Source organism: Phaethon aethereus (assembly GCF_964289735.1).
Source record: "Phaethon aethereus genome assembly, chromosome: 6".
Classification (NCBI taxonomy): domain Eukaryota; kingdom Metazoa; phylum Chordata; class Aves; order Phaethontiformes; family Phaethontidae; genus Phaethon; species Phaethon aethereus.
In genome coordinates this window covers 18,746,091-18,772,533 of record NC_138580.1, presented here as the reverse complement: position 1 = coordinate 18,772,533, position 26,443 = coordinate 18,746,091, and the positions used below count along the sequence as shown (strand labels likewise).

The 26,443-nt window shown below is 44.3% G+C and overlaps 1 protein-coding gene across 1 annotated transcript in view; it reads right to left on the bottom strand.

Moving 5' to 3' along the window:
• The window catches only part of LOC309406576 (unconventional myosin-X-like), a gene marked incomplete at its 3' end in the record, with an annotated part of 56,876 nt that extends 31,053 nt beyond the window's left edge, over positions 1 to 25,823 (bottom strand). The window contains exons 1-13 of the mRNA XM_082001841.1: positions 25,494 to 25,823; positions 24,506 to 24,624; positions 20,619 to 20,765; positions 19,791 to 19,891; positions 17,528 to 17,594; positions 16,987 to 17,079; positions 13,375 to 13,443; positions 12,429 to 12,511; positions 10,795 to 10,903; positions 10,007 to 10,087; positions 8,876 to 9,000; positions 7,991 to 8,105; positions 2,161 to 2,267 (exon numbers count right to left, since the gene is read on the bottom strand). Coding sequence (XP_081857967.1) covers positions 2,161 to 2,267; positions 7,991 to 8,105; positions 8,876 to 9,000; positions 10,007 to 10,087; positions 10,795 to 10,903; positions 12,429 to 12,511; positions 13,375 to 13,443; positions 16,987 to 17,079; positions 17,528 to 17,594; positions 19,791 to 19,891; positions 20,619 to 20,765; positions 24,506 to 24,624; positions 25,494 to 25,617 — 1,340 coding nt within the window. The 5' untranslated portion in view covers positions 25,618 to 25,823. The remainder of the gene's footprint in view (positions 1 to 2,160; positions 2,268 to 7,990; positions 8,106 to 8,875; positions 9,001 to 10,006; positions 10,088 to 10,794; positions 10,904 to 12,428; positions 12,512 to 13,374; positions 13,444 to 16,986; positions 17,080 to 17,527; positions 17,595 to 19,790; positions 19,892 to 20,618; positions 20,766 to 24,505; positions 24,625 to 25,493) is intronic.
• Positions 25,824 to 26,443: the final 620 nt, after the last annotated feature.

Genomic DNA, 26,443 nt, shown 5'->3' with positions numbered 1-26,443 from the left:
GCACACAGGCCATGAATTTCATTCCCCTCGTTCAAGCCTTCCACTCACCCTCTTGCACTGGCCAAAGAAATTCAACCTGCAGCCCATGTCAAGGAGTTGGGAGACATCCTGACCATGTACCACAAGAGAAGGTGGGATGGCCGCAAGGCTCCAATGCTGAATTTGGAATTTAGTTAATTATTCTGTCGATGAGTTGTAGTTAGTAGTTTTGCCTCCAAGGACTAGAGAACACAGGGCTATGGAATAATTTCCTACTGTCTTTTCCCCTGAGCAGTAAGGTCTTGCAGAATCCACGAACACAGCTAAATTTGTACATGGATCCTGAAAGCCTGGGTACACTTATGCATATTTTAGCTGGTGAAGCTGTCACCTGCAGCTCAGAGTTCCACAGATTAGCTACAAAAAATGGGGTCATTTGAATGGGCTTGATTTTCTCGTCTCACATTTTAGTGATCAGAGATACTAGGCTGCAGGGAATCATAGTACAGTTTGGGTTGGAAGGGGCCTTTAAAGGTCACCTAGTCCAAATGAGAGCAAAGAAAATGTTCTCACCCTTAGGACTGCTTCTCCAGGCTCACAGAACAAGTTCACAAAAGGGGAGAAGCCAGTAAAACCCCTCCTGTGGCATATGTACCCTTCTTCGCCAGTCCCCTTTGCATGAGACCAAATGAATTTAAATACTTACTTGTCCTTGCAAAATGAACAGAAATGGTATCAAGCTAAAGGCAGCGCACACTGGTACTCTTGACCTCTGCCCAGACCATTCACCATTTGCCCAGATGAACTCCCTCTTGCTGGACCTTCTCCAATACAGGTGCAGCGCAACTGGAAACTCTTCACAAAAACTTTTTCCTGTCTCCCTCCCTAGCTCTTTCCTCACTCCCTGCTCTCCTCCCCTGCAAAGTCCAGTTACCTCCAGCTGCTTGTGAGGATTTCCCCTCTTGGCAGCAGAAGCGCAGCTTGTTCTAAAGATGAGACTCAGAAGAGCAACATGTGGAACAAAGAATTCAGATCTGCGGAGACTGGAGGACCGCAAGATTTCTAGCCAAGAGGAACTGCAACACTGTCTCCATCATAGCCCTTCAGGGCAGCAGCTACCCTCCCAGGAACTCAGAAAAGCAGTAATCCAGTTTGCCTGCCATGATGTTTCCCAGAAAAATCAATTTTCCTGTGCTAATCCCTACCCCTCTCTCCAAATGCTAGACATAAAGTAAAATAGAGCAGAGGCCCTGACAGTCTCATGTACAAACAATAGGGCCAGCTTATTTGTCTTCCTAGAGAGAAATAAATAAATGAATAAAAGCTCCTGAGACCAAATGCATATTTTGCTGATACTGCACATTGGCAAGGCAGGGTACAACCCTTGCACACATTTCCCAATGCAAAATAAGCTACCTGGTGTACCTAGGGCTCTGAGAAGAGTGCCTGCTGGAACAGCTCTGCTGGCCACGGATTTCACCTCCTCACACCCCTGACTGACAGGTGTCTGGAGCAGAGACCAGCCAGGAAAGAGCATCTTACTGGGATTAAGCGTGCATGCCACAGCCATTAAGGAGTCAGCTGTTGCACTGACTGCGAGGGGTAGAGGAGGGGCGGTTTGTCTGCAGTTGGTTCTCCCAACCCTCCCTGGTCAGGTGCAAAAGGGAGCGGCAAGAGGAGATTACTGGTGCAAAGCTGGCCAAAAACCAATTCTGAAGAGTTAATTAAAAGGAGAGAGAGATCACGAGGCAAACAGGCAGGGCGAGGAAAGAGGGTGAGCAAAGGCAGCACTGCAAGTAAGGAAGAAGCAATTTGCAGGGGGAGCAAAAACCAGAGTTGACAGGCATAAGGAAAAGGAGGGGACCCAAAGCATAAGTGAGGCCCAGCCAGGAGAGCCCTGAAGGCAAGGAAAAGGTGTCATCAGAGGCAAGCAATGGGTACAGAGGTCCCTGCAGAAGCCTGCTGAGCAGGGTTGAGGGCGGGTGCAAGCGTGCACAGAATTGAAGGTGCACAAAGGTTTAGCAGAACTGATGCCGCCAGGGAGGGCAGATACTGCAGCTCTCCCTTAGAATACAGGAGGGAAAGAAGGGAGGGATGCGAGGGGACTGGAGAGCAAAGCAGGGGGTCGGGGCAACCCAGGCACGCAAGCACAGGGATGGTGGGGCAGCCCCCAGCACTGACCTTGCCATGTAGCCCAAGACGTGGGCCCGGATGACTATAGCTGCTTTCCTCAACTCCTCTTCCCGATCCTTCTCCAGCTTCTGCTCAAGAGCTTCCTTCAGGAAAACCTGACGCCACGGGGAGGAGTTTCAATAAACACAAAGAGAGGAAAGAAGTCAGTCCCCGGGAGAGCCGGGAGATTTCGTCCCCGGGTGACCGGCAGCACAGAGCGCGCTCCCCGCCCGGGCGCGGCGGCCGCCGCCGCTCCAGCGCCAGGCACGGCGCCTCGCCCCGGGGCGCCCGTTCGCCGGGCAGCGGGAAAAGTTCTTCAGCGACGGGAGCCGAACTCTGCGCCCAGCCCCCGCCTCCCTCACTCTGTGGTCAAGACTTAAAAGAGAGGGAGGGAGGGAGCAGGGGAAGGAGGGAAAGAGGAGGGAGGAGGAGAGCTTGTGCTTGCGCCTGTGATTAACTCTTTCCCAGCTGACAGCTTTCCCCGCACGATCCGGTGCCTCCCTGCAGCAGGCGCCGGTACCTGCTTGGGTGATTCAACATTTTGCAAAGAAAGTCCTCCGCATTTCAAGGAAAGGGAGGAACATTTAGGTTTCTAGACTCTAGGAAGCAATCTTAACAGCAACCCTAATAATGGAAGTCAAAGCCAACAGTCCCGTCGAGGTGCATAGCTGAGCATACCCCAGTCCACCGGCTCCGGGTGGAAGCTGAAGCCTTCAACCAACCTCCAGAAACTCTGAGGAGGAGATGCTTCCTTGCTGAAAAGGTTCAGCAGTGCAGCATGCATTAGGGGAAACTGAGCCGCCATGGGAGAGGTCTCCGAGTATTACTCATTGCACTTCAGCGTCCAGTATTTTAATTCTCGAGCATCTTCCATCCAAACCTCTGTTCAGTGCTAAATGCTTGTGTGAGGGATGACAGTGCTATCTTAGAGACAAACGAACTGAGATACAAGCACGATAAGGGCATGTTTACAGGAATTGCGATGACATATCTGAGCTACTTTAAATGAGCTGGCTTGCGTTGTGAACAGAGTTCAGAACAAATTGCTGAAATAAATGCTTTGCTTTTCGCGATGGACTACAGCCTGCGTGGAGCTCCACGGTGCTGTGGGTACGCTGCTAGCTGTACCCAGCCTAGATTAAAGTTGGTTTAGGTATGTCCGTACAAGCTGCAGTCGCAGCAGCAATTGCCATATGGCCATGCACGTGTGACCTGCTGCCTGACATTGGCTAAATCACTGCCAGGGCCAGCAGCAGGACAAACTGCACTAGGAAAGCACTGCCCCACTTGTTAAAGCACTGCTGTGAATGCAGGCTGTGAGCTGACGCTCGTCAATCTGCAGAACTACATTAATCAGTAAAAACTCCTTACAAATTTATTGGATCCATGTGGCTACACTAAGAGGCCAGAGATGTTCAGAGGTTTGAACAATCATTTAGTCCAGTGTGGTGCACAAACTCTCCCACCCCACCCCTTACCTCCCCTTATGTCTCTGTATACCTTCCCTTCCATCACTGCTTTTGGCCTCATCACTTATTTAGGCTCTTTTTTCCCCTCTGAAATGACCACTACATACTGAAACCTCTGCCTGAGTTAGTAGCCATGGCCAGTGGCTTCCCTGGACTCGAATTTCTCCTGGGGAGCCATTTCCATCAAGATGGACTTAAGAAATGAGCTGTTTTGTAATGACTAAGTAAGCGTGGGTAGCCTTAAAAGAAGGTTCATTATCAAGGTACTGCCAACCATGAAGCTGGCATCCTTCCCTCAAGTTGTACATCCACTCCCTCTGTCAACTCAATAATCTTTTAAAGACTTCTTTGAGGCAGGGATTGCTCTTTCCATTGCATTCCAGAACCAAGCAGCAGTCACCCATTTCAAGAATGCAACCAGCAAAACACTGTCTCAGTCCTTTATCTTCATCAAATTGCAAAAATATTCAGTCCATCAGTATTTTGCTAGCAAGTATAGACTTTGCTGTGCCAGTAAGGAGGGAGAAAAAAAAAAAAACAACAACTTTGAGGCATGTCTTCAACAAGAGCCAACCCTAACCTTATAGGGTTTTCTATATATGCTTGAGAGTGAGGGGTTAATCTCGAATAACATAACAACATCTAGTTATAAGCTATTGGCATTTCAAGGGTTTTTTAACCCTCTGTAGATGACAAGGAAGAGTAAAATGTATTCAAATCCACAAATATTTTTGATGCCTTGTGGAAATAATTTGGAAAGTGGCCATTTCTTTGCCATAAATCATAGTTGCTTTCTGAAAACAGAAGATCACTTTCATCTGAGGAAGGAATGATTAAACAAAACATACAAGGTTACTCCTATCATATCTGCTCCTATTAGACACTGGCCAAGTTTTAAGCCACAGTACAGCACCACAGTGCTCCTCACACAACCTCAATGCCTCCATGCACCATCAGTGCAACAGTGAACATGTTAGGTTTACGTGTAGGTCAGCAGACACAAATGTAACTGCGTATGCACCCATGTGTACATAAGTGGGATCATATGATTCTTGGGGACAACACTGGGAAAGCAGGAAGCGGGTCACTGTGACCTGGATGCCAAATAGTCTACAAAACCTGCTCCTTCAAACAAGCCCTGCAAAACAGCAGCTTGAAATGTGGAAATGAATGCTATCAAACAACAAGGATTACGGCATTAAACAGCCTTAGGAAACCTGTGTTGTAGGTATGGGCAAGTATGGGAGAAGGTCCAGGTGCACTGAGGAAAGGGGCCACAGAAGCTGCTGCTCCATCCCAGCATATCCCCAGTGAAGACAAGGGCACCTTAGCACAAACTCTTCCATCATCATACTGTTTGTTTGTATCCAAGCCCTCATCTCTGCCATGCCACTGGATAAAACCTGCCTTATATACATTAATACCACTTATAAACATTAATTTAACAATTGCCAGCACAGCAGCTGTTCTATTCTTAATGAAAAACACAAAGATCATCCTGCCCTTCCTCCCCCATTTCCTTTCCCAAGCTTCACAATCCCTTGCACTAATTCACAGAGTCTTTTCCTTCCTCCTCCAAACAATTGCTAGGGATATAATTATCCTTCCATTCATTTTGCAGGAAGTATTCCCCCTTCTATAATCCTTGCTCTTCACCCACCCCTTATACTTCTTCCTAGGTTACATCCCCATTGGCCTGTCATACCTTTTTCAGTAGCTACTCCTGACTCCATAAGCCAATGTTAGTTCTGGGAATTGCTACCTGGGTACCCAGAGCTGCACCCTGTAGCAGCAGAAGTGGCAGCAAGGGCACACTGAGGACTTCTTCTCCAGGACAATGACCTACACTCTTAGCTGGTAGCTTCACTTCTCCCTTAGCTGAAAGCCTCTGGAAAAAGCAGGGCCCTTGTCTTCATTGACCCAAGGATTCCACGCCTGTGTTACCTAGCACCAGCTAAAACACAAATGCAGACAAAGTGCTTTGTAATCCAAAACCAAGACAAAACAGCTGGATACAGACAGCAGGGAAGGGACTACTGGGTAGCACCACTGCTCTGCACAGCTTCACCCTGCCATCTGCTTTCCTGGGGCAGGCTTTCTGGAGACACTGTCACAAAGCAGAGTTACAAGAGGGATCTCCAAGGGAGCAATGAAATGGCTTTGCCACCATCTGAGCATGGAAAACAAAGTCAAGCAACTCATGTGAAGAATGAAAGGGTGGTAGGGCAATTACACCAGAACCTTAGAGCAGGCAGGGCCTGGCCAGCCATTCATCATGGCAGCAAGGGTGTAACAGGCCAGAACAGCCTTGGAGTGAGATATTCTTTAGAATAAATAGAACTGCTCCCCTCTACCAGGACACACACCTCTAATCCAACCCATGCTGAATAAAAAATAACTTCTACAGCCAAACAAAATGGCTCAACTGCTTCCCAACTCTTTTCAGTTTTCCTTCTCAAACCTAAAGGAATAAAGAGGTACAAAGATTGTCATTCTTAATAATATCTTTCTTCCCCCAGTATTCAGACCCAACAGCAACCAGTGCCCTAGCAGAGGGACTGCTGTTTACCAACATGCCACATACAGCTCTTCAGTCAAGTTTTAGTTTATAGGACAGAATTGCTCAAAAAAATTACATTTGAGTACATCCAGTGTTTTGGCAAAATACAAACATCTTTTGTTTGCTACACTTTACCACCTATATTGTTTTTCCAAAAGAATTTATTTGTGCAGGTCCCTGCTGCCCTTCCTGTAGCCCAGCAATCTTCCATCTCTTCTCATGCTAGTAAGAAAGTTCAAACTCAATGTTTACCAGCTCTAACCACCCCCTTCTAAAGTTTCCCAGGCACAAGAAGCTTTGCAACACACACACTTGACACAGGCTTTAACACTAAAATGCTGTGAGACTGGCAGCCACCCAAGCAGTGTGGGTTATGCAGGGATAAGAATGACTTAATGGACTTACTGAAATGGTCTCGGTTTGCAGGGACCAATGAGGAGACACCAGATTCCCAAAACAAAGATGGGGAAGGCTTTAATCATAGAGCAGAAATATGGCTAAGGGATAAAACCTTCTTCCTTCAACATCAGGAGAGGCATGTGAAGGAAGGCCTTAGAAACTTCAGGTTAAGATATCTCCTTCCCACAGCAATGGCAAGTGGTTTCCTTGGTTGTCACACAGAGTTCATAGCCCAGACTACCAACTGGGCTACTACCACTTCTCTAAGAAGGGAAAGCTATATCTCACTCTCTAAGAAACTTTATAGGTGATCCACTCATTAAGAAATGATTGCTCAAAGCAACAAATATCATTATCTGATTTCCTGGACACATTTCATGTGAATATTCACTAGAATCACTTCTAGTTCCATTGTGACCATAGAAATATTCTGAACTACTTTTTTGAAGGCTTAAGGGCAAAAAAATGCAAGAAAAAAGTTGCTTTGATAGACCACCATCTGCTCTGGATATGGACTGCATACCTGCTACTTAGAAATGCTGTCTGCACTGGACACCATCCGTCTTGGAATGTTCTTTGAAGAATTTACTGGAGTATGTGGAAAGTTGTGATAGAGGCAGTTTCCCACTCTTAGACTTCTATAGCAACATACGTCACAACGCTCACATATATTTCTGTGTGAAGCTGTCTCAAAGCTTGAAAAAAATTCATACTGAAACACCCAGCTCCCTCCCCATTAAATTAATGATACATTTCCAGCTGGATGTCTGGAGAGAAAAAAACAAACAAAGAAACCCCCCGAAATCCAGACTATACCAAGCAAGACAGAAGTGTTAAACATTCACCAAAACAGAAGCAAAATCTGAATTATACAAGTGGGGAGAAGCATTTGCATACCTTTTCCTAGAAAATGTATGCTAGCATCTGGGCTAACTGCACAAACCATCAGCTGAGCTTCCACAGCAGAAAGCTGCCACACATCTGGTGACCTAGCTACCTATTCACAGTTTTGCTATACACCAAGCAGCAGCTCAGTGCCTGTGCAAGAATTTCAGTTAGCCAAGCAAAGCAAAACATTTGGCACAAGAGGCAGGAGTTAACGGCACACTTTGCAACTGTGTACAATGACACCCATACTTGCTCCTCTTGGGTCCTTAAATTGGATCAGCCACAACAAAACAAGTCTGGCTTGGTCAATGAGAAGGAGTATAGACAAAATCAAAAAGCCTTCTACGTCTTTAGGTACAGAGTATGGGAAATATTTGAGATGCTACAGGTCAGTGCCGTAGTCCAATGTATTTAAAGGGTCATCACTACTTTGCCCTTTCTACTGGCTTGAATCTCACCAGATGCAATCGCATCTCCTTGCAGCTGGAACAAAGCCATACCCTGCCCCACACTGAAGTAGTACCTTGGTTTTACCCAACTGCCATTCTTTCTTGCTGCTGTCATAGGTCTGAAGAAAGCCTGCACATACAGCTTTGCTGTTGTCTGAGAAACTTGTCCCCTTCACAAGCATCTTGTACCTAAGAAGCGAACAAAATCTCATGAGATTATGTATGACAGTAACCCACCCCTCCCCATCTCAATCTTTTAGCTGCAATTATCCTCCTCCCATTAGTCCTTCTTCCTCTGGGACCTCCCTTCTTCATGTTTGCCTTCCAATCTGGAAATTTCCAGCCCCCAATCTTTATCTGTTCCTACCACACTGGCAATTATTGTTGCAAACCCAGTAATAAAATACAAACTTAACAGCATTTTTCAGTAAAGAACAACTGTCTTTCTGAAACATGTGCTTTCATCAGACACAAGTTATTTTGTTCAGTATAGGGGTGGCATTTAATGCTCCAAGAGACAAAGGAAGCAATGTTCAATGGTCCCTTCTAGCCTTAAACTTCAAGAAATCCTTTTGATGCAGCTAATTAAAAGAAATAATCCCTCTTTCCAATATTAATCATCAGCCTGCCAGATTAAAGGTTTTAAGTATGATATCTTCTTTTTACATGTTATGACCAGCTGGATTTCACAGCATCACACAAGCAAATCTGTGGCAAAGCTACAAAAAAACCCCCAAAAAACCACACACTAAAAAATGGACCATCTGGCTATTTTTCCATTCTGACTTTTACCCTAAAGGCAAGTTTCCAAAAGGATTTCCAAATGCCATGATATGGGCAATAAGGGCATGGTTAGAAAAACATCCCACAAATGATCCATATCAGTAATAGCAGTTATAGAGGGAAGAAACATATCGGATCACATATATTGTGGCTGTTACAGTATGTGGTACAATTACCTGCTGAGAAAGTCCTGGAAAAGGCGCCGTATAGGGAAACCTGCTCTCCGAACTTTTACTGTCTCCAGCATCCCTGAGTACCGGAGCTGATTTAGCACCACATCTGGATTGAAGTGGTTCGGTGCCTACATAATGATCCAGATTCAAAAACAAATAAGAAGAGAGTCAGAGTAAGAGTTGATCTTGGTATTACTTCTTTGCTGACTTGAACAGTGACTGTTTCTCTGAGCACAATCAGTCACAGGTTGTATATTCATTTCTCTGTAGAAAGTCAACCCTGCATATTTGGGCATACCAGGTAAAAAGGCAGAAATTTGAGTCAAGGGGAAAGGAACCTCACAACACTGCATGGTGCAGAATAAGGGACAAAAGGGAGTTGGGCAGATCCTGGAAAAAAAACAGTCTGCAGACTGCTGTCGTAGTTGTATCATGGCAGTAAAGCAATGATATAATGCATTAACATATACAAAATGAAGAACTCTGGCTCAGTTCTCTGCAGCTTCTGTCAAGACAAACTGGAGACAAACTGTAGAATTCTTTTCCAGCATAAAACCCCCAGCAGGCTTTCCTCTGCCATATCATACGCTGTTTCAAAACACACAAAGAAAATTATGGGTTCAGAGTTCCCCACCCAATGTAGTTAGCAGTATATCCTTCCATCACAGTTCACAATACAAGCAAGAGCCAGCCTGTCTCTAAGCATTGTGCTTATGAAGTGTCCACCTCTTCTGCCTCAGAGCCAAGGATCTGCAGGAGACACTTCCTACGACACAAGCCCTGCATTCCAGAACAAATTGTCTGCAGGCACTACTAACAGGAGCAATTGCTTCTTCTGCCACAGCTCTGGGCTCTGCACAAGCCTTGCTCATCTTCCAGTCTTCATAAGCACACAAAGGAATGACTATATCATACCATTTCATATCCAGCATGCATTCTTTTCATTTGACTACCAGGAGGAGGGTGTATTTTTCCTCAACTATAGAACAGATAGAAGGAAAAAGGGAAGATGAGGAGGAACTGCTCTTATCCTCAGTTTGGAGCCTGACAGAGGTACCTGTCATGTGTTTGTGCAAGTGAGTGTTCATGAAGGTCTGTGTTGTGTGCATACATTTTGCTGGAAGACAGACTTGCCTTTTCTGTGTTTGGTTTGATGCAGCGGATGAAGAATGGGTTGGAAGTACTAAGCGTGGCCATCAGGGAATGGAGAGAATCCTAAAAAGCAGCAAGACAAAACCCAAAGGATCAGTCACTACAGGAGGGAAAAGGGGCTACATTTGATGCAACAGGGGCTTCACACAACCCTCCAATTCCTGATGTCCTTTGACTCTGCCTACCAAAACCTCAGTAACCCAGGAGATCCCTTTCTGTCCACAACATACCCATACAGTTAGTTTACTCTAACGCTGTTTACATAGCCATCCTTGTTCTCAGAGCTGTATACCTGATGTGAGATATATTTACAAGTGTCTCAAACTTTAAGTATTGGAAACTAAAACTGTATGTGAAACTAACAGAAGGCTTGCGGACAATCTAGGGGGGTGATACTCATACCTGCAAGGTCCTCCCTGTAAGGTTTTATTGGAATTTCCACTATACCTGTAAAAGATGTGGCCTAAAAGGACACATAAACTTAGCTGAAACACCAAACCAACATGAAAAATTGAAGAACCTCAAGAACTTCATGTACTTAGCAAAGTATTCTTTTCCTCTGCCACCCTGCACAGTCTTAGCATCTCACATTTTACACCAGACAGAAATCCCTGGGACAGTGGCACTGTCTTTTTTTAGCCCTACAACATTCCTGCACATTTTCAGTGCTGGACACAAAACAAGGATGAATGACTCCTCTTGGCTGCAGGCCTTGCTTCAGCCATCTGCTCCTCCCCAGAAGCCTGCTGCTCCTTTGGAAAAGATCCTACCCTGAACTGGGAACTGACAGTCGGTCTGCGCCTCTGGGTGCCCATCTTCAGTGTCTCTTCACTGCAACGACTACAGACTCTTTCAAAGAGGTCATAGATGAAGTCCAGCCTAAGGGAGAAGAAAAGAATTAAAGAAGATGCAATATACCCAACAGCTGTGAGAAGATGGCTCTCATTCTGAGCTATTGCCCTGTCCCAGTGTGAAACACTGCATTTCTATTCCTGCTGTGCCACAGAGTGGCTGCCGGAGGCAGTTCAGCTGGGCACTTCAGTGAGGGAATTAGTACTTTCCATGTGGCTGCCCAGACCCCGTGGGCTGCCTGTATGCCACACTCAACTGCAAAGCCAGAAAAACCCATCTCACGCTGTCAAGCAGGATATTACACAAAGCAAGATCTCCATTCTGCACCGGCTAGGACACCTCCCTTGAGCTATATGACCCCAGGCGAAATTACCTTGAAGGTACTCCAGATGGACTGTGTGCTGTCATGTCCCTCCCAACCTAATTCTCATGGCTAGCACCCATGTTCATGCAATTGCAACCACAGCCTTTCTGTGACCAGAGACTTCTAGAGCTACCCTCAGTCTAGGTTAGCTCTGGGGAATCTTCCAGCGTTGTGCCACTCCTTAGAGAGCGGCGTTGGTTCCTACAAAGTGTCACAAAGTTCTTCAGCACTTCTTGTGCCAGTTCATTGTTACGATGGCTTCTAGCAGAATTTCCCTTTCTGGCTTGTTGAAAAACCCTTAGTCCTTCTATTATGCTGGATAATGATGACCACAATTCTGGCTTCAAGCCCTGTGTAAAATGTTCCCCAGATACCACTGTCCAAGTAAGGCAGCTACAAGCAGCTCATACTCACAGCTCCCTCAGGTTGTTTGAAGGCTGCTCACAGTGCAAACTCTGCAGCAGGCTTCAGAGAAGATGCAATTCTGAAACAGTCTCATCAGGCTGGAGCCCAAAGGCAATACATGGACTGTGGTAAAAGGCATGTGGTAGAATTGGTACTCAAAAACTTCTAGGGTCTGCCATGTTATTAAATGCCTCTCTCCTCCTACTGGGCCCCACCTCTGTCTTCCAGACCTTGCTCAAGGTCAAAGTCAGCTCATTTCTCTAGGGTCATGTTGCAGCACTGAGATATATTATTAGGGGCCATGCCCAGTCCCACAGCGAGGGCTCAGTCTGGCTCAGGATAAGGACAGAAACTCTCCACTAACAAGCAGGCTGGAAAACAAGCAGCCTCTGTACAAAGGCTGGCATTTGACAGCATGGCAAAGAGCCTTGACTCATTCAGGGGCAAATTTGCCATTGTTGGGACAGGGAGGTAAGGAGAGGAAGAGGAAAGTGAGAGGAGAAAAGGGAGAAAACCAGCGCTGCCTGGAGGGATTTCTGTCATGCTTTTATAGGTCTTTTCAAAACTGGGACAACCAGAGTGCTGATTAAATCTGTGCCTCATCTGATTTCTTCATCTCTCCTTTCTTTTGCCAGGACACTTAAGCACAAAGAGAAGAATGATAAAGAATGATGCCTGATGCTCAGACAAAAGCGATTGCTTTCCTTGGTCTGGTTATTACATGAATGTGGCTTAGTCCAGCCCAATAGATGTGGCCTCCTCACAAGCATAAGGGGGGCATACCTGCTGTCTTTCAGCATGTTTAAAATGTCATCTCGAAAGGTGTCTCTGTTCTTCTCCAGAAAGCCTCTCACATCATATAGCACCTGCAACACAGACAGAGCCACTAGAACAGAGTATTACAAATCATTAAGCACTTCTACATTAACGTGCCAATGTACAAGACCTCCAGCAGAGCTACACAGTAACGCTGCAGGCATGTGCCAAGATCCGAACTTTTGGGGTTAAAGAGCTCCAGAGCTCTGCAGTTACCAGCAAGAAAGTGTCTTTTAGCCATCAATTAAAAACCAAAACAAAAACAAAACTCAAAACCAGAAGCCAGGTAAAGCAGCTGCAGAGATTTGCCTGGCATGTGTGTGTGGGGAAATCCTGTGCAAGATGTGAGCTACTCTATTCACGTCAGGAAACACTAACTATGCCACCCAGTGCCCTGCCCTCCCAACCACTAATGCTCAGCAGGTATGATTCTAGGAGGAGGTTAGTTCTGCTTTAGTTTGCAGGTACCCTCCCTTGACACACCTCCATCTGCTCCATATCTCTCCACAACAAAAAGCAGCATTTAACCTTGAAGGCTTGGAGACCTTTTCCTTTTTGCAATAGGTATGTAGCCTTTTCTCCTTCTCCCCAGAAGTCAAATTTTCCTTGTGACTTTTACTTTGGGTTTTGTTTGTTTGTGAATGTCCAAGAAAATACAACACGAATAACAGGAGTAAGGAAGAGTTTATGCCCCAAACAAAAGTTACCTGAGAAACTCAAACAAACATCCAAGCAATATAGTTCCGGAGAATGACATGCTATTTTAAGACCATCACACATCCTGTGCCTTGGAATGGGTGACTAGCTGTACAGAAACACACAGCTTTGAGAGATATTCTTGATTTTTGGTATCTAAAATCCAGGACCTCAAGCCCAAGTGCAAGCATCTCACAGACACACCATGGATACCTACCTCCCCAGCATAATGCTTTATGCCAAACTGATGGTCTGTTACCCGAGGCTTCACATAGTAGTGGTTGCTCTGAAATGAAAGGAAAAAAAAGTCTTCTTATAATGCCAGTGTAAGAATAAATAGGCTCAGTCAGGAATTCTGCCATGACTATGACAATGCTGGGATGAGCAAGGACCTTAGCTGTTGCAGAGGCTGACCACATCTGCTGCAGTTATCTGCAGCAACGTTACAAATATGTTATTCCAATAAGATGGAAAAATCCAGCCCTTCAAGGCATTCCTCATGTGAGCAAGGGCTTGCAGTCAAAGTTGGGCAGGCATGCCATGGATGAAATGTTAATTCTTGCATGTCTGACACCTGAGGAGACTGGCCTCCACACAAACCATGTGGTGCAGGACACGGAGTCGGAGTGCAGGGAAGATGACAACTTTGCAGAACACCTACACATCTTTTCTTTGTCAAAGGAAATATCATACCAGTCTCCTGTCTTCCTCTATATTTCATCTTTTTTTGCACCTCTCTCCCTCTTTTTCAGTATTTATTTTTCCTTTCTCTTACCAGCTGTTCTACTCTTTCATTTTTCCCCTCCCTTCTTTGTTTTATGAAAAGTGTTAACTATGTAAGAACAGCCACGCTTCCTGGACCAACAGTCCATCCAGCTGAATATTCTGCCCCCAGCAGTGGGTATGTAGGGTAGAGTTAAGAACAAGGCTAGTAAATGATACTTTCATCCTATTATTCTCTCAAACACCAATTATTTTCATGAGTACTGCCTAACCAGTAGCCCCAAGTGGATTTCTTTTTTAAATACTTGCCCATTCCACACCTGAACCCACACAGACTTCTTGCATCTGGAGTGTCCTTTCGCAGGGATTTCTCAACCAACTACACAGGGAACTACAGCTGGTTGGTTTTAAGCCTGGCTCCCATTAGTGCCATTTATCTTCTTTGGGCCTTGTGTGACTTTAAAAGCCATCACATCCCCCCTAAGTCATCTTTTCTCCACACTGCAGGGTCACTTCAACATAGTTTTCTGTAACACTGAAGCTGTCCCAGACCTGTTGTTTACCAGATCTGATATAACCATTCCTAGGAATTTCTAATACTCAGTCTGTGTTTTTTCTTACTACTGAGCACTGTGCTGATGTTTCCATCACAGCCTCTGTCTGGGTCTAGCTCCTGAAGAGCCGCAAGCAGCTCAGGGCCCATCATTTCAAATATGAAACTGTGACTGTTTTCCTTCAGGCACACTGTGTTACATTTATCTATACTGCTTTTCTTCTTCATTTTACAACCCAGTCTCATAAGGGCCCTCACAGTCCAGCCTTACCCCTTGAATCACCAGAAAACTGCCACCTCAGTGCTCGTACAGGACAGTCTTACAGGCCTCCCTCCATTGAGGTAACTGACCATTTACATTCTGTGAATTTGCCGAGTAGTGAAATAAGGATTACAGGCCTATAATTTCCTAGAATACTTTCTAAAAATTAAAATAATTTCCCACCTTCTCAGGTACAAGTACTAAGAGAATTTTAAGTAACGTGTTGCACAATACTGTTACTAATTCAGCTTTTTCATCTTCAAGGTCTCTTAGCAGTATCGAGTGGATGGCTTCTGACCCTGATAATTTGTTAGTGCTACTGAAAACTTTTTCACTGCCTTTTTCCTTTTCATGTTGACCCTATTTCTTTGTTCTCCCCTTTCCAGTCATCTTTTTCCAGCTACAAACTTCCCTCTCTTCCACTCCAAACATGACTGTTACTGACTCGCTCATGTGGATTGGCACTCTCCTCTCCTCTCCCTCTCTACCAAGTCCATATATTTTATCCATATCCCTATAATATCCCCTATTTCTCCTCTCCACATTTGTATCAGAGGACATATTCTCTTAAATCCCAGCTCTATGCATTTCCTCCTTAAGGCTATTGCAGAAACAGAAAACACAGAGAAGAGGGCCAGTTCTCTTATAATGTCCTTCAGGCTTTCCAGCAACCCTGGCTGGATGCCTTCCAGTGCTCTTCCGGCCAGCACTAGAGACTTTAACTGGTACAAAAAAACACTTTCGCCTTCAAAAAATGCAAACCTTAAAGCACTATCCACTTCATCATTCCTCCCTGCACTCCAACTCCTCAGCCTCTTCCATCTCCCTCAAGCTCCCTAGGGTTCCACATTAACTGCTATCCCCTCAAAGCAGACAGAGGTGACACTGTGAACAGCTTAATGAAAAGGCTACTCAATGCACAGAAATCACCAAAAATAGCAACCAAAATGTTGTGGGGAATAAAGGAATGCAAAATAATAGTGACAGTCTCATGCTGCTGTACAATAAACCACAGGTACCTTCTTACCAAGGGAACTGCATTCTGGTCTGATTACTTATCTCAGAAAAGAATAGAGAAAAGATGTAGAGGAATTCAGAGATAAACAGCAGAAAGAAAGAGGAGCTTTGAAATTTCTCCAAATGAAGACAAAATAAAGACCTTGAGGCAGTTCAAAAAGAAAATTCAAAAAAAGCAATGTATTAAAAATATTCATAAGTTCTACATTAAAGGTTAACAAAATACCAACAACAATTAAAAAGGTAAATCAGGCATTCTCATATACCTTGACCTCTACTACAAAGGAAAGCCACAGCGGACTAAATTGAAGGCATCAATTTAAGCCTAAAGAAATGAAATATTTCCACAAAACTATGCATAAATAGCCAAGCAGAAGTCATCGCTCTTGTATCCAATTTGTAGTCATGATATACAGCCATATTTGCAGAGTTAGATGCAAATATGAAAGATGAGAATTTCTGCATCTATGCCAATTAAAAAAAAATTTGTCAGATAAAGGATACAAATTTGTATGTTTTCAGGCTTGGATGTAGCCTGAATTAGAGGACTAGGAAACATAAAGCTGACAATGTTCTTACGAAAGTAGTAAATTATTCCATAAGTCCATGCTACAGGATTTAATTTGCTTTGTTTTCAGTCTATTTGCTGTTAAGAAGAACAGAGTGTTGTCTGTACCAGAGACAGGGTAAGAGATTGCTACAGTGATCTCACTGTGGTTTCTGTGTCCCCAGGATAACTTTCTGACCTGCATGAAAAAGCCCTTCTACTCCCGTGTCCAGAATACAAGAGGAGGAAAAATTTAATTAATTAGGAACAATAAGAGAGCTTTCATTAAAAGTCATGAGGCAAAAGCCATCCCCAGCCCCAGGAGACAGAGATTTGATGTGCTCTGGAGCAGACTCCTGTGAGTCAGCTGGCAGGAGAAACCCTGTGCAGCCGCATCCTGTGCCTGGGGTGCTGCCTCGCGTCCCGTCGCAGCCGAGCAGAACCTGACCTCTGTCCCATGCTACAAATTCAAATCTCCTCTGCCCACAGCCTGTGGAATGCACACTCCCTCTTTCTGTGTGCACAAGAGAACCATTTGCAGGTTTCTTCACATATTACTTTTGTTCAGTGCAGCCTTACTAAACACTCGCAGGTTTGGGCCTAAGGCATTTTAAATTTCCTGCACAAAGCACATATTTTATATCAACAAAACCATCACTTTCAGTTTTGAAATGCTGATGGGGCTAACATACTGATCATTTGCCTGCCGGGTTGTTTTCTTACTTACCATATGCTGGCTGTGAAGTTTTTCCAGAAGGGTGTTGTCTGTGCCTTTGGGGAATCGACTCTCTTCATTCACCAAAGCCAGTAGACCCAGTTTCTACAGCCAAACAAGAGACGGGCTTTTACAGTCAGCTACACAGCACCAAGCCAAGAACTGGAGGTCTGGACAACACATTCAGCAATAACCCCTGTGTTACACCTAGCAAAGCTTTAGCTGAAAGCAGAATTCTGGCCAGTCAACGCATTCAGCAAGCAGAACATAAGTGGAGATTATTTATAAAATATTCACATTAAGGTTTTACTTAAATGCTGCTTCCTATCTAAAACTGTGACACCTTGCCTAAAGCTTACTCTCAACAAAGAGCAGAGATCTGCTTTCTTGAGCTGGGACTATGGCTAGAACAGCTTATACTTTTGCCAGGTCACGATAGGAAGAGAATCTAAGCAACTACCTATTTTTAAAACCAGGAAGCCCCAGGGAAGGTCTCAAGACAATCAGCAGTCCCCACTGTGATCCCTGGAAACTGTCACAGATAACTGCTCACCTTCTCGATAAGGTCCAGGCACTCCGCATTATCCATCCAGTCAATGGCTTCCCAGTTTATCCCTTCCCTGACAGTCAAGAACAAACAGAACAAAGATGTCAAATGCAAGATCCCATGCCCTGAGGTGCAGAACAGAAGAAGCTGAGCATGATGGCTGTCCCAGGACTCAAGACGATTTGCAGGAATTAGGCTTTGCCATGGCTGAGGGAAAAGAATATGACACACAATGTACTGCTAACACAAGGAGATAGAAGTATCTTATCCATCCCAGTGATTTAGACAGATGCTGATCTTGTAGTCATTGAGCAAATCCCACATCAAGCACTAAGAAATTGTAGTTGCTCTCAGTTGCTCTTTCAGAAGTGATAAGCATCAGCCCAATTGGTGGTAATGATGGACAGTTTGCTACACAGCTTCAAGAGTCAGCTGCTCACTCGCCAACCTGGAAAGCAGGTCTGAAGCACAGAAGACTGAACCACAATTCATATGTCCACCAGAAGAAGAGACAGGAGCAACTTTTCAGGGAGAGTTTTGAAGAGAATGACACAGATAAGCTTTTGCCTGACATGCAAGGAACCTACAGGGTGGCCCTGCATCTTTCAGAACGGGAGCTGATGTAGGTACAGCAGTGCAATAAGTGTGCTTTGAAAATCATCCATGAAATTCTGTAAATCTGTGTTGAATGTGTTTTCCTCCCTCTTACCACCTACTCCCATAATACAGGCCGTTTCTGTTTTCAGAATTCAGAGAAGCCTGGGAATAACTCTTGCTCAGGAATCCAAGGAAGACTACAGACTATATGTGAAGCTACTTACTGACAGTCTGATACAGACACCTTTCAGGTGAAGGCTAACTATTTTGAAGATAGTGCAGCTGTTGTCTACAAACCCTTCAGCCCAGGTTTCATACTTTCAGGTTCAAAGCATTCAGAAACCTGTGTGCAACAGTTGGAAGCAACAAACGGGAATAATTTCTGAAGAACTATCTATCCCCCACAGGAAACAGAATATCTTATCCACTTAACTGACAAAAAAAATATCAGTTCACAGTGTTTCAGATTTTTGCAACAATGGGTGTCAGAGAGGCCATGTAGTTTTACAAAAAGACCTCTTGGATTCCTTCTAAGAGCAAGACGACCTTCCAGAATTTAAGGGAACAAAGCTTTCTGAAACAAATCGAGTCACAAATGAATCAAGTTGTCTCTAGTGCCACAGACACCTTTGTCTAATTGAATGATGAAATACAGGAGCTACTTACTAAACCTGAGGAAGCAGAGCTGATACTGTGAAAGCTGAGCTTTAATCACATCACCCTAGAATAACTTGATGAGTAGTCAATAATAAAATTCTCTTGTTCTTTCCAAAGTTCAGCCACAGAACTTAAACTCCTGTGTAATCATCAGGAAAAAAAGCTTTTGTCATGATGATACCATTCTTAACACAAGCTTCCTGCAATGGTAGAATTGGCCTGAGAAGTGAGTGCATAAATAGCCTTGCAGTTTTGTAATCTTTAGAATTTCATGAATTGCCTATTCAACTGTCTCCCTTTACAAGGCTGCTCTCATTTGACCTCACTGACCCTATTCAGTTGCTTCATTCACAAGCATAAAGGCTTCTGTTTCAGAGCAAGAACTGAAGTATTTGTCTAGCGACCTTCTCTAGAAGCAGAAATACTCTAGAACATCCCAGGTACTTTACAAAATACAATCCAGTATGAAGCCCACAGAAGAGAAACAGCTGTGCTGAAGGCCCTGTGTTCTTTAAGCTCAGGAAACAGCCTGATTTAAATCTCCTTGCTAAGGAAAAGAGCCCTTTTCACAGCATCAGAATCTCTAGGACAGAAAGAGCTGTCAGATATCAATCAGTCTATCTTCAGGGACTTTACTTTTTGCACACCAAGATTCCACCCACATAACACCACCACCACCTTAGGTTAATCATTACTGAAGTCAGTCATAAGGCCAGTGACCATGTGTTCTAATGGGTTAAAGCCCAAGATCTTCCCATTTAGCTGAAGTAGAAGGGAAGGGAATCTGGACTTTCTAAATACTACAGGGGAGAAAGCTTTTGCTTGGACACAAGTGACCTATAATGGCAAAGCACATGGCTAGTGCTTGCAGAGAGACATCCACAGTCAGGGTTGCACTAAGGCCCAGCTGCCACTCCTACCTTAGCGATAGGGACTGGGGAGCACAAAGGAGAAATCATGTCCTCCATTCTGCCACCCATGAAAGCAACAGGGGGCCACTCCCTCCATTTGTCACCTGTTGTACTCCAGTTGCTCCAACGAGAAGATATGTTTGTTGAAATATTCCTGCAGTTTCTCATTTGCATAGTTAATGTTAAACTGCTCAAAACGATTCACCTGTAAGAAGAAACAAAGATTATAAAACTTCGCATTCTTGTCCCTGGGGTCTAAAAGAATCTATAGCAGCAACTGGGAAGGTGCCAGTCCTGGAATAAAGCCAGAGAGCATAGAGGCAAGGGGTGTCAGATGGACGTGAGGACGACAGTATGGGCAGGTCCACTAGGAGAACAGCTTTTGTAGTTCATCATGCAAGGTTAATTCAGTAGGCCGAAATAGTAGTAAAGGATGCTAAAGACAATCAAATTTCTTGTCTTCATAGGAAGAAAGAAATACAATTCCCTAAGTGTTAGGTCACTGGGCTTTCTCTTCTGTGAAATATCTGAGCAGTCATTATACAGCTGTTCAACATATATCCCTCATCAGCTGCAACCAGAAGCATTACACACAGGATTCTCAAAACAAGGCAAAACAGATGCAAGCAAATAATGCACACATAGGAGTTGGACTTTTAATTTGTATTAAGTCAAAAATTCAATCTTACCTATCAGAGCATATCTGCTTAGGGTCTGTGTCACAGACCAGACCTTGAACATCAGCCTACATGAATACAGGTGGCAGAAATGGGCAGCTAAATATATCTTGCTGCTCCCAGAGGGAAGTGGCAGTGGAGGAATCCCAGAATTACCTATGCTAACCTAAACAGGATACAAAACTACCAAAATTCCTTCCTATATGCACTGACATCTCCAAAACCAACCCACCCTGCAAAACGCAAAATCCTGACCTGAAAGTTCTCGAAGCCAAAGATATCCAGGATGCCCACAGACTTAAAGTTTTCCTTGCCTTTGATCTTCGTATTAATCTTGCTAATGAGCCATGAAAAACACTGGGAATACAGCGCCATGGAGAGGGAATCCCTGGAGTCAGCTGCCTGTAAATGCAGAGAGAAAAAATGAGTCACAGGGAGAAGAGAAGGCATAAGGAGCACTATGAATCTCCATGGGACTTCATGTTCCTCTACTCTTGTTCAGATGTCAGCCTCTGTACCGGTTGTGTATGGTGCAGTATTTATACATACAGTCAACATTCAAGTGTGTTGGCCCAGCCACACACAGATATACCATGTTTGACCTTTGCATAACTGAACTTGAGAGGCTGAAGGAAGTAGCAAAATCACTGACATCTTTTGGAGTAAGTGCTGGGGCAGGGAAGGTGGCAAAATACCTCATGACTAAGCCCACAGCAGTCATTTGTATCACTTGAGCCAACATCTGCAGTGACAGGCAAGATATCTTGGTTCAGTACTCCTAGCAGAGCTGTCAAATGGGTGTCCACTCAGTTTTTCAAAAACTGGTAGGGCAGGATTTAATAGAGTATTCTATCACCAAGTTAGCCTCAAAAATCCCCTCTCCAAAACTTTCCTGCAAACAACATTATCTTATTGGAAGCCAGGGTAGGCCGACAAACAGCCAGGACACATGCCCCAGAAGAGCATGGGTTGAGAGACCTTTCTGGAGCTGACCCACTATCCTACGCAGCTATCATAACCAAGTGTCAGAGGTGGAAAAAATAACTTAAATTGTGATCACTAACAGGCAGTACATAATTTGGTGTATATAAGTGTGTGGATGAGTGTCCAAAATTGAACTTTTGAAATCTCAATCAAAAGCTACTTGATAGCTGTAACAGGAATGGGCTGGTCGTAAGTTTTGATAACACTTAGACTAAAAAAAGTGGCACATCCCAAATCGTCCAATTAATAAAGAGACATGAGACAGAACCACAAATTAAGAAGCTGATCTCATGCTGTCCTTCTGCATATACACTATTTAGAATGGGAAACCAGAGCTTAGCATTCTGGAAAGAAGAGGATGCAAAAATTAAGGGTTCCTATAAAGAAGACATGATCCCAAAAAGTAGAAAAAGGGGCCAGGAAAGAAGGCAGCAAAGATCTCGTGTGGAAAAAAGATGCTGGAAGTGTGGAAAGATCCTGGAGATCAGAGACATGTGGAGACAAAAGTCAGGGTATGCCCAAGGACCTTGGCTGGTAGTTCCGGAGATTGGTAACTGCAAGGAGCTACACGATATGAACAAACAAAACTTTCTGCTCGACCCTCCTGGACAAACAGCACTCTCCCTACTGGGAAAGGTAGTTGACATCTAAGGAACATAATGCTGAGGGGTGAATGAGCAAGTATGTGAAATAATCAAGTAGGGTAAAAACTATAATCTTGTAATTTCATAAATAAACCACAGTATCTAGATCAATTACGGATTGTTTACTCTGTTTCGTCTATGACACCAGTTAATTGCTTCAGTAGGCCTGACAGCAATGACAGATCTTCTAAATGCACCCTCATCCTCTTCAGTTTTGCAAGCCTGAATAATGCGACCTCTCCTGTTCTGCTTTGCTAATTCACAAGCCAACCGCCACTGAATCCTCCCAGCAAGCTCCTGGGAGCCAGCCTGCAAGATCCTCACCAATTCACCCAATATCAGTGTTTTCCTCCTCCTTTCTCTTCTTGGGTAGTATCCAGCAGCCCAAGGCCTAGGACATGCAGCAACCTCCCTTCTCCACAGAAGAGAACGTTTCAAAGCATGGGCACACACGCCTTTTCTGGGTATTCCTTCTCTCCATCAGATGGTCTGTCTTATTAGTTGGGACTGAGAATGCCCTCAAGGCCATGCCTCTGTACTGTCTCTGGCTACACAGTAAGGTGGACTCATTTTCCAGGAACAGGACCTCCCCTCCAGCTGTAAGCAAAGCCGCTTTGCCCACAATATGGCTCAAATGAGATTCTCAAAGGCTCCTTTCATCCTCCCAGCTTTGTCCGCCTTCAGGCCAGTTCATCCATTCAGCCCACTGAAATGTCAAAGCTCAGATGGGCAACGAGCCCGTTACACAATGAGAAATCCTTGGCAGCTCTATCAATGTGTTCCTGGAACAACAATTGGGAATAGGTGGGCACAGCACATGAGGGCTTAAACAGAAACTGTCTTTAGAGGCCCAGTGTTGAGTTCAACAGGTTCACCTAGTGAAGACAGCTAAGTAGTAGCATCCACTTGCTATAACAATTTTTTGCAGTCTTAGTACTTCACTGGGCTGTAAGCAGTTAAGTGTAGGGTCCAACATGCACAAATGGCAGGAATAGATATACTATCAGGGAAAGCTCTGATCAGGGAGACTCTTGTAAATCCAACAACTCTGCACCACTGCTCTGGACTGCATGGAGTATCTCTGGCACTGTTATCCATCCTTGTGCACTGATATAGAAAGATGCGGCTTATTTAGAACAGACAGCTGAGAAGAGGAACTGTGGTACTGGATACTGAGGATATCTACTACAGACTACAGGCTGAAAAATAATTGTCACATAGTTTTATTGCAAAGAAAGGTCACAGATTAAGAAAAAAGATACCATTTCTTAAGGGCAAAGCTTAGTTTGTGATATATTAGCAGGTGTGTTTGCAGCAAGAAAATAAGCAACTAGTCTGCTGAAAAGAGCACTGCTGAGACCCCAGCTTGAATACAGTGTCCATTTATAGGCACTCCACTTCTTGAAAGATGTGGGAAAACAGAAACAGAAGAAGAGATTTAGAAAATTACTTATAAAGAAACATTGAAGGAACTGGATTGTTTAGCTTAGAAAAGGGAACACCACGTGAAAAACTTCACAGAAGCGGAAGCTTATAAGGTGGACAGCTGGGATGTCAAAGGTAATCTAAATATGAGGAAAATCGTTTCAGCTCCAGACTCCACTGCAGATACAGCAGGATACTTAGAGGCTGTGAAATTCCTTCCATGGGAAATCTCAAGGAAAGTCAGACAGACATCCGTCAGAAAGCGCCTAGCAACTCTGGTTTCTCTGCCAATGTAGGGGTTGGATTGATAACTCTCTGCAGTCTGTGCCAGCGCAAGGTTTCCATTACAGATGTTCACTTTGCTATAACATGATACTTATTCCATCCTAGTAATATTATTCCTTGTTTCCCAGTGTCTTGCATTTTATTAATGACAGAAGATTTTCTACACTTATCTGTGTACAGACATAAAACACCAAGAGTGCCCTCAAGTGACCAGCAACACCACAAGTTAAAGTTAGTAGGCACAAAACTGTAATGAACCACAGAGAAATGTAATAGATAATCAGGACTGGCTCCAGTGTGCAGTACAGATTCAGAAGATGAGAACTGCCTATCAGTTTATTTGGTCCTCCTTTGCTGTTGTATGGATACACAAAGAAGCTACTGTGGGGTAACAACCTACCATCTGCCAGATGTTTCATGGCAACTGCGTGCAAGCTTTTATCTTCCAGTAAATGCTGCGTAAACTGGGAGTTCTGCAAGGTAAAAGCATGCACGCATGCAGTTAACACAAACTATCTGATGTATCTTCTGCATGACATGAGCATGATCAGTTCCTGATGAGTGAAGTTGACTTAAAACCAGTATTGTGCATTGCCATTTGCAAATGAACTCCCCTGTAAAGCCTAAAAAGCAGAGTCAACACTGGGACCTGAACTACCAATAAGGGCAAAATACTGGAGGACACAGCTGAGCACCTAGGGCTTGTAAGAGGAAACCCTAAACTTGAAAGGATGATACCAGAGGGTACAAAGGGCCTGGAAATGCAGAAGCGGCAGAAGCAGTAGCATACACTAGGACACTTACCTGCTCTACAGTGAGAGGGGAGCTGATCTCTTCCCCACGCAGAATCATGGACCTCTGTGTCAGTACTTCGGAAAGCTGGAAAGCATCTAAGCCCAGGAGGTCACTGGCAATGTTGAGCACTAATAACAAAGGAGGACGCACTTTTTTTCTCCTGCATGGATTCCCACCACATGGGAGATCCATATTCTGCAGCTCAGTGAGGAAATCCCAGGGACTCTTACAAGGCAAGTGACTAAGCCCCAGCACAAAACACACTCCCCTTTTCTTAATTCTCTTAGAAATACCCAAAGCTGTAAACTCACAAATCCAGTCTAAGGCAGGGTCAGCAGCCGTTATGGGCCACAGTCAGACACTCATATAAGTCAGCCTTTCTGCTGACAACAGGAAGAGCAAAAGCACTGTGTAAAGCTCAGCACCAGCAAAATATTTATTGATTGAGAAAACATGTTTTCCTAAAGGCATAATAGTGTAGTCTGAGCGTGGGATTGCTAAACTTGGATGTCAAGAAGAGAGGCAATTAACTTAAGACTTGAAGCATCTGTAATATATATTTATTGCTTCTGTCTGTTTAGGGATTCACTTTACCAGACCGGCTAAGATTGGATAACCGTAATAGAGTGCATACTAGCAGATGCTTCAAAGGAAGATGGGGGAAAGTCTGTAACAGACTACTTTTATCTCAAACTCCTCCAAGTTCCTATTTCTTCCCGCTCATTCAACACAAAAGAGAAACTGTGAGACTGTGGACTCAGTCTGAGAGTATCCAGGAGAACAAATGGATCACAGGGCCACAGCCCAACTAAATCATACTGGTGCTCTGGAGCCCTGCATCCTGTGCCAATGCTTTTGCAGTGTTAAACTGCATGGAATCTGCTGGCAAAGGCATTGCAGATCAGCATAGCAGTGGGAGAAAGGACAATGGAGTGAGATTTGTTGGGGGCCTTATGGGGCTTTCCATGGTCTACCAAGTCGCTAGGGTCCCACTTACCCGCTTTTGTTGTAATCTGGGCCCCGCCAGCTGTCATGAATTCAACGTTTCCCAGATGAAGTGTGCCAGAAAGAAGTTTGAAGATGTCTCTGATTTCTTCAGTGCTGAAGTCCACCACCTTCATAGCAGTCTGTGCAAAAGCATACAGCTAATGCTGTCTGTATGTACAGTCACAGTACAACGCAACCACCACACTCATGCCCAGTCCATATAAGATGTAAAACTTTGATTCATGATGACTATAATTCCAAGTGAAACTGGGGATGGCACAGCCCCTCTCTCAGCTATACATCTATCAATGATCTTCACTGTCTCCCATTCTCTCCTTCATTTACCCTATCCCCATCTAAGGCAGGTGGACATTCGCCCTATCCTTAAGTTGGACCCTGCTGCTGCCATTGCCTGTCACAGGAAGAATGTGTTTGTCTATGCCTGTGCGAGGAAATCCTTTCCTGAACATTGGCAGTGCAGGTTACAGATGCTACTGGACTACTTCCACATTCTGCCTTATTGTCTTCCCTTGAAGGACAGATGCACATAATTTACTTAATTTACTCTGATCCATATAACCCCCTTAATTTACTCTAGAGAAGTAAAGATGTATGCAGCAACGTTTATATCCAGGCATTCAGCATTCACTGACAGAAGGTTAAAAACAGGTTGCCAGATAATGAGGAAGTATGGCACAGTCCCTCTGTCTTAGTTCATGCGAGCCAGGGTTCTTGGGGCATAAATTGACTTTGAGAGGTAGGATGTAGTTTTCATGCATTTGCCCTGTCAGTGGGGCACTCCAGGGTTCTAGTTCCTTTCTTTCCTCCAGGCCTCTCCACAGCTGAAGTATAAATACCACGTCGCCATTGAAACCTCTGCTGTACAGGAGACATTTCCTTCCCTTAAATCACACCTAAGCAGGAGCTATTGAAATCCTAAACTGACTCGTCTCACCTTGC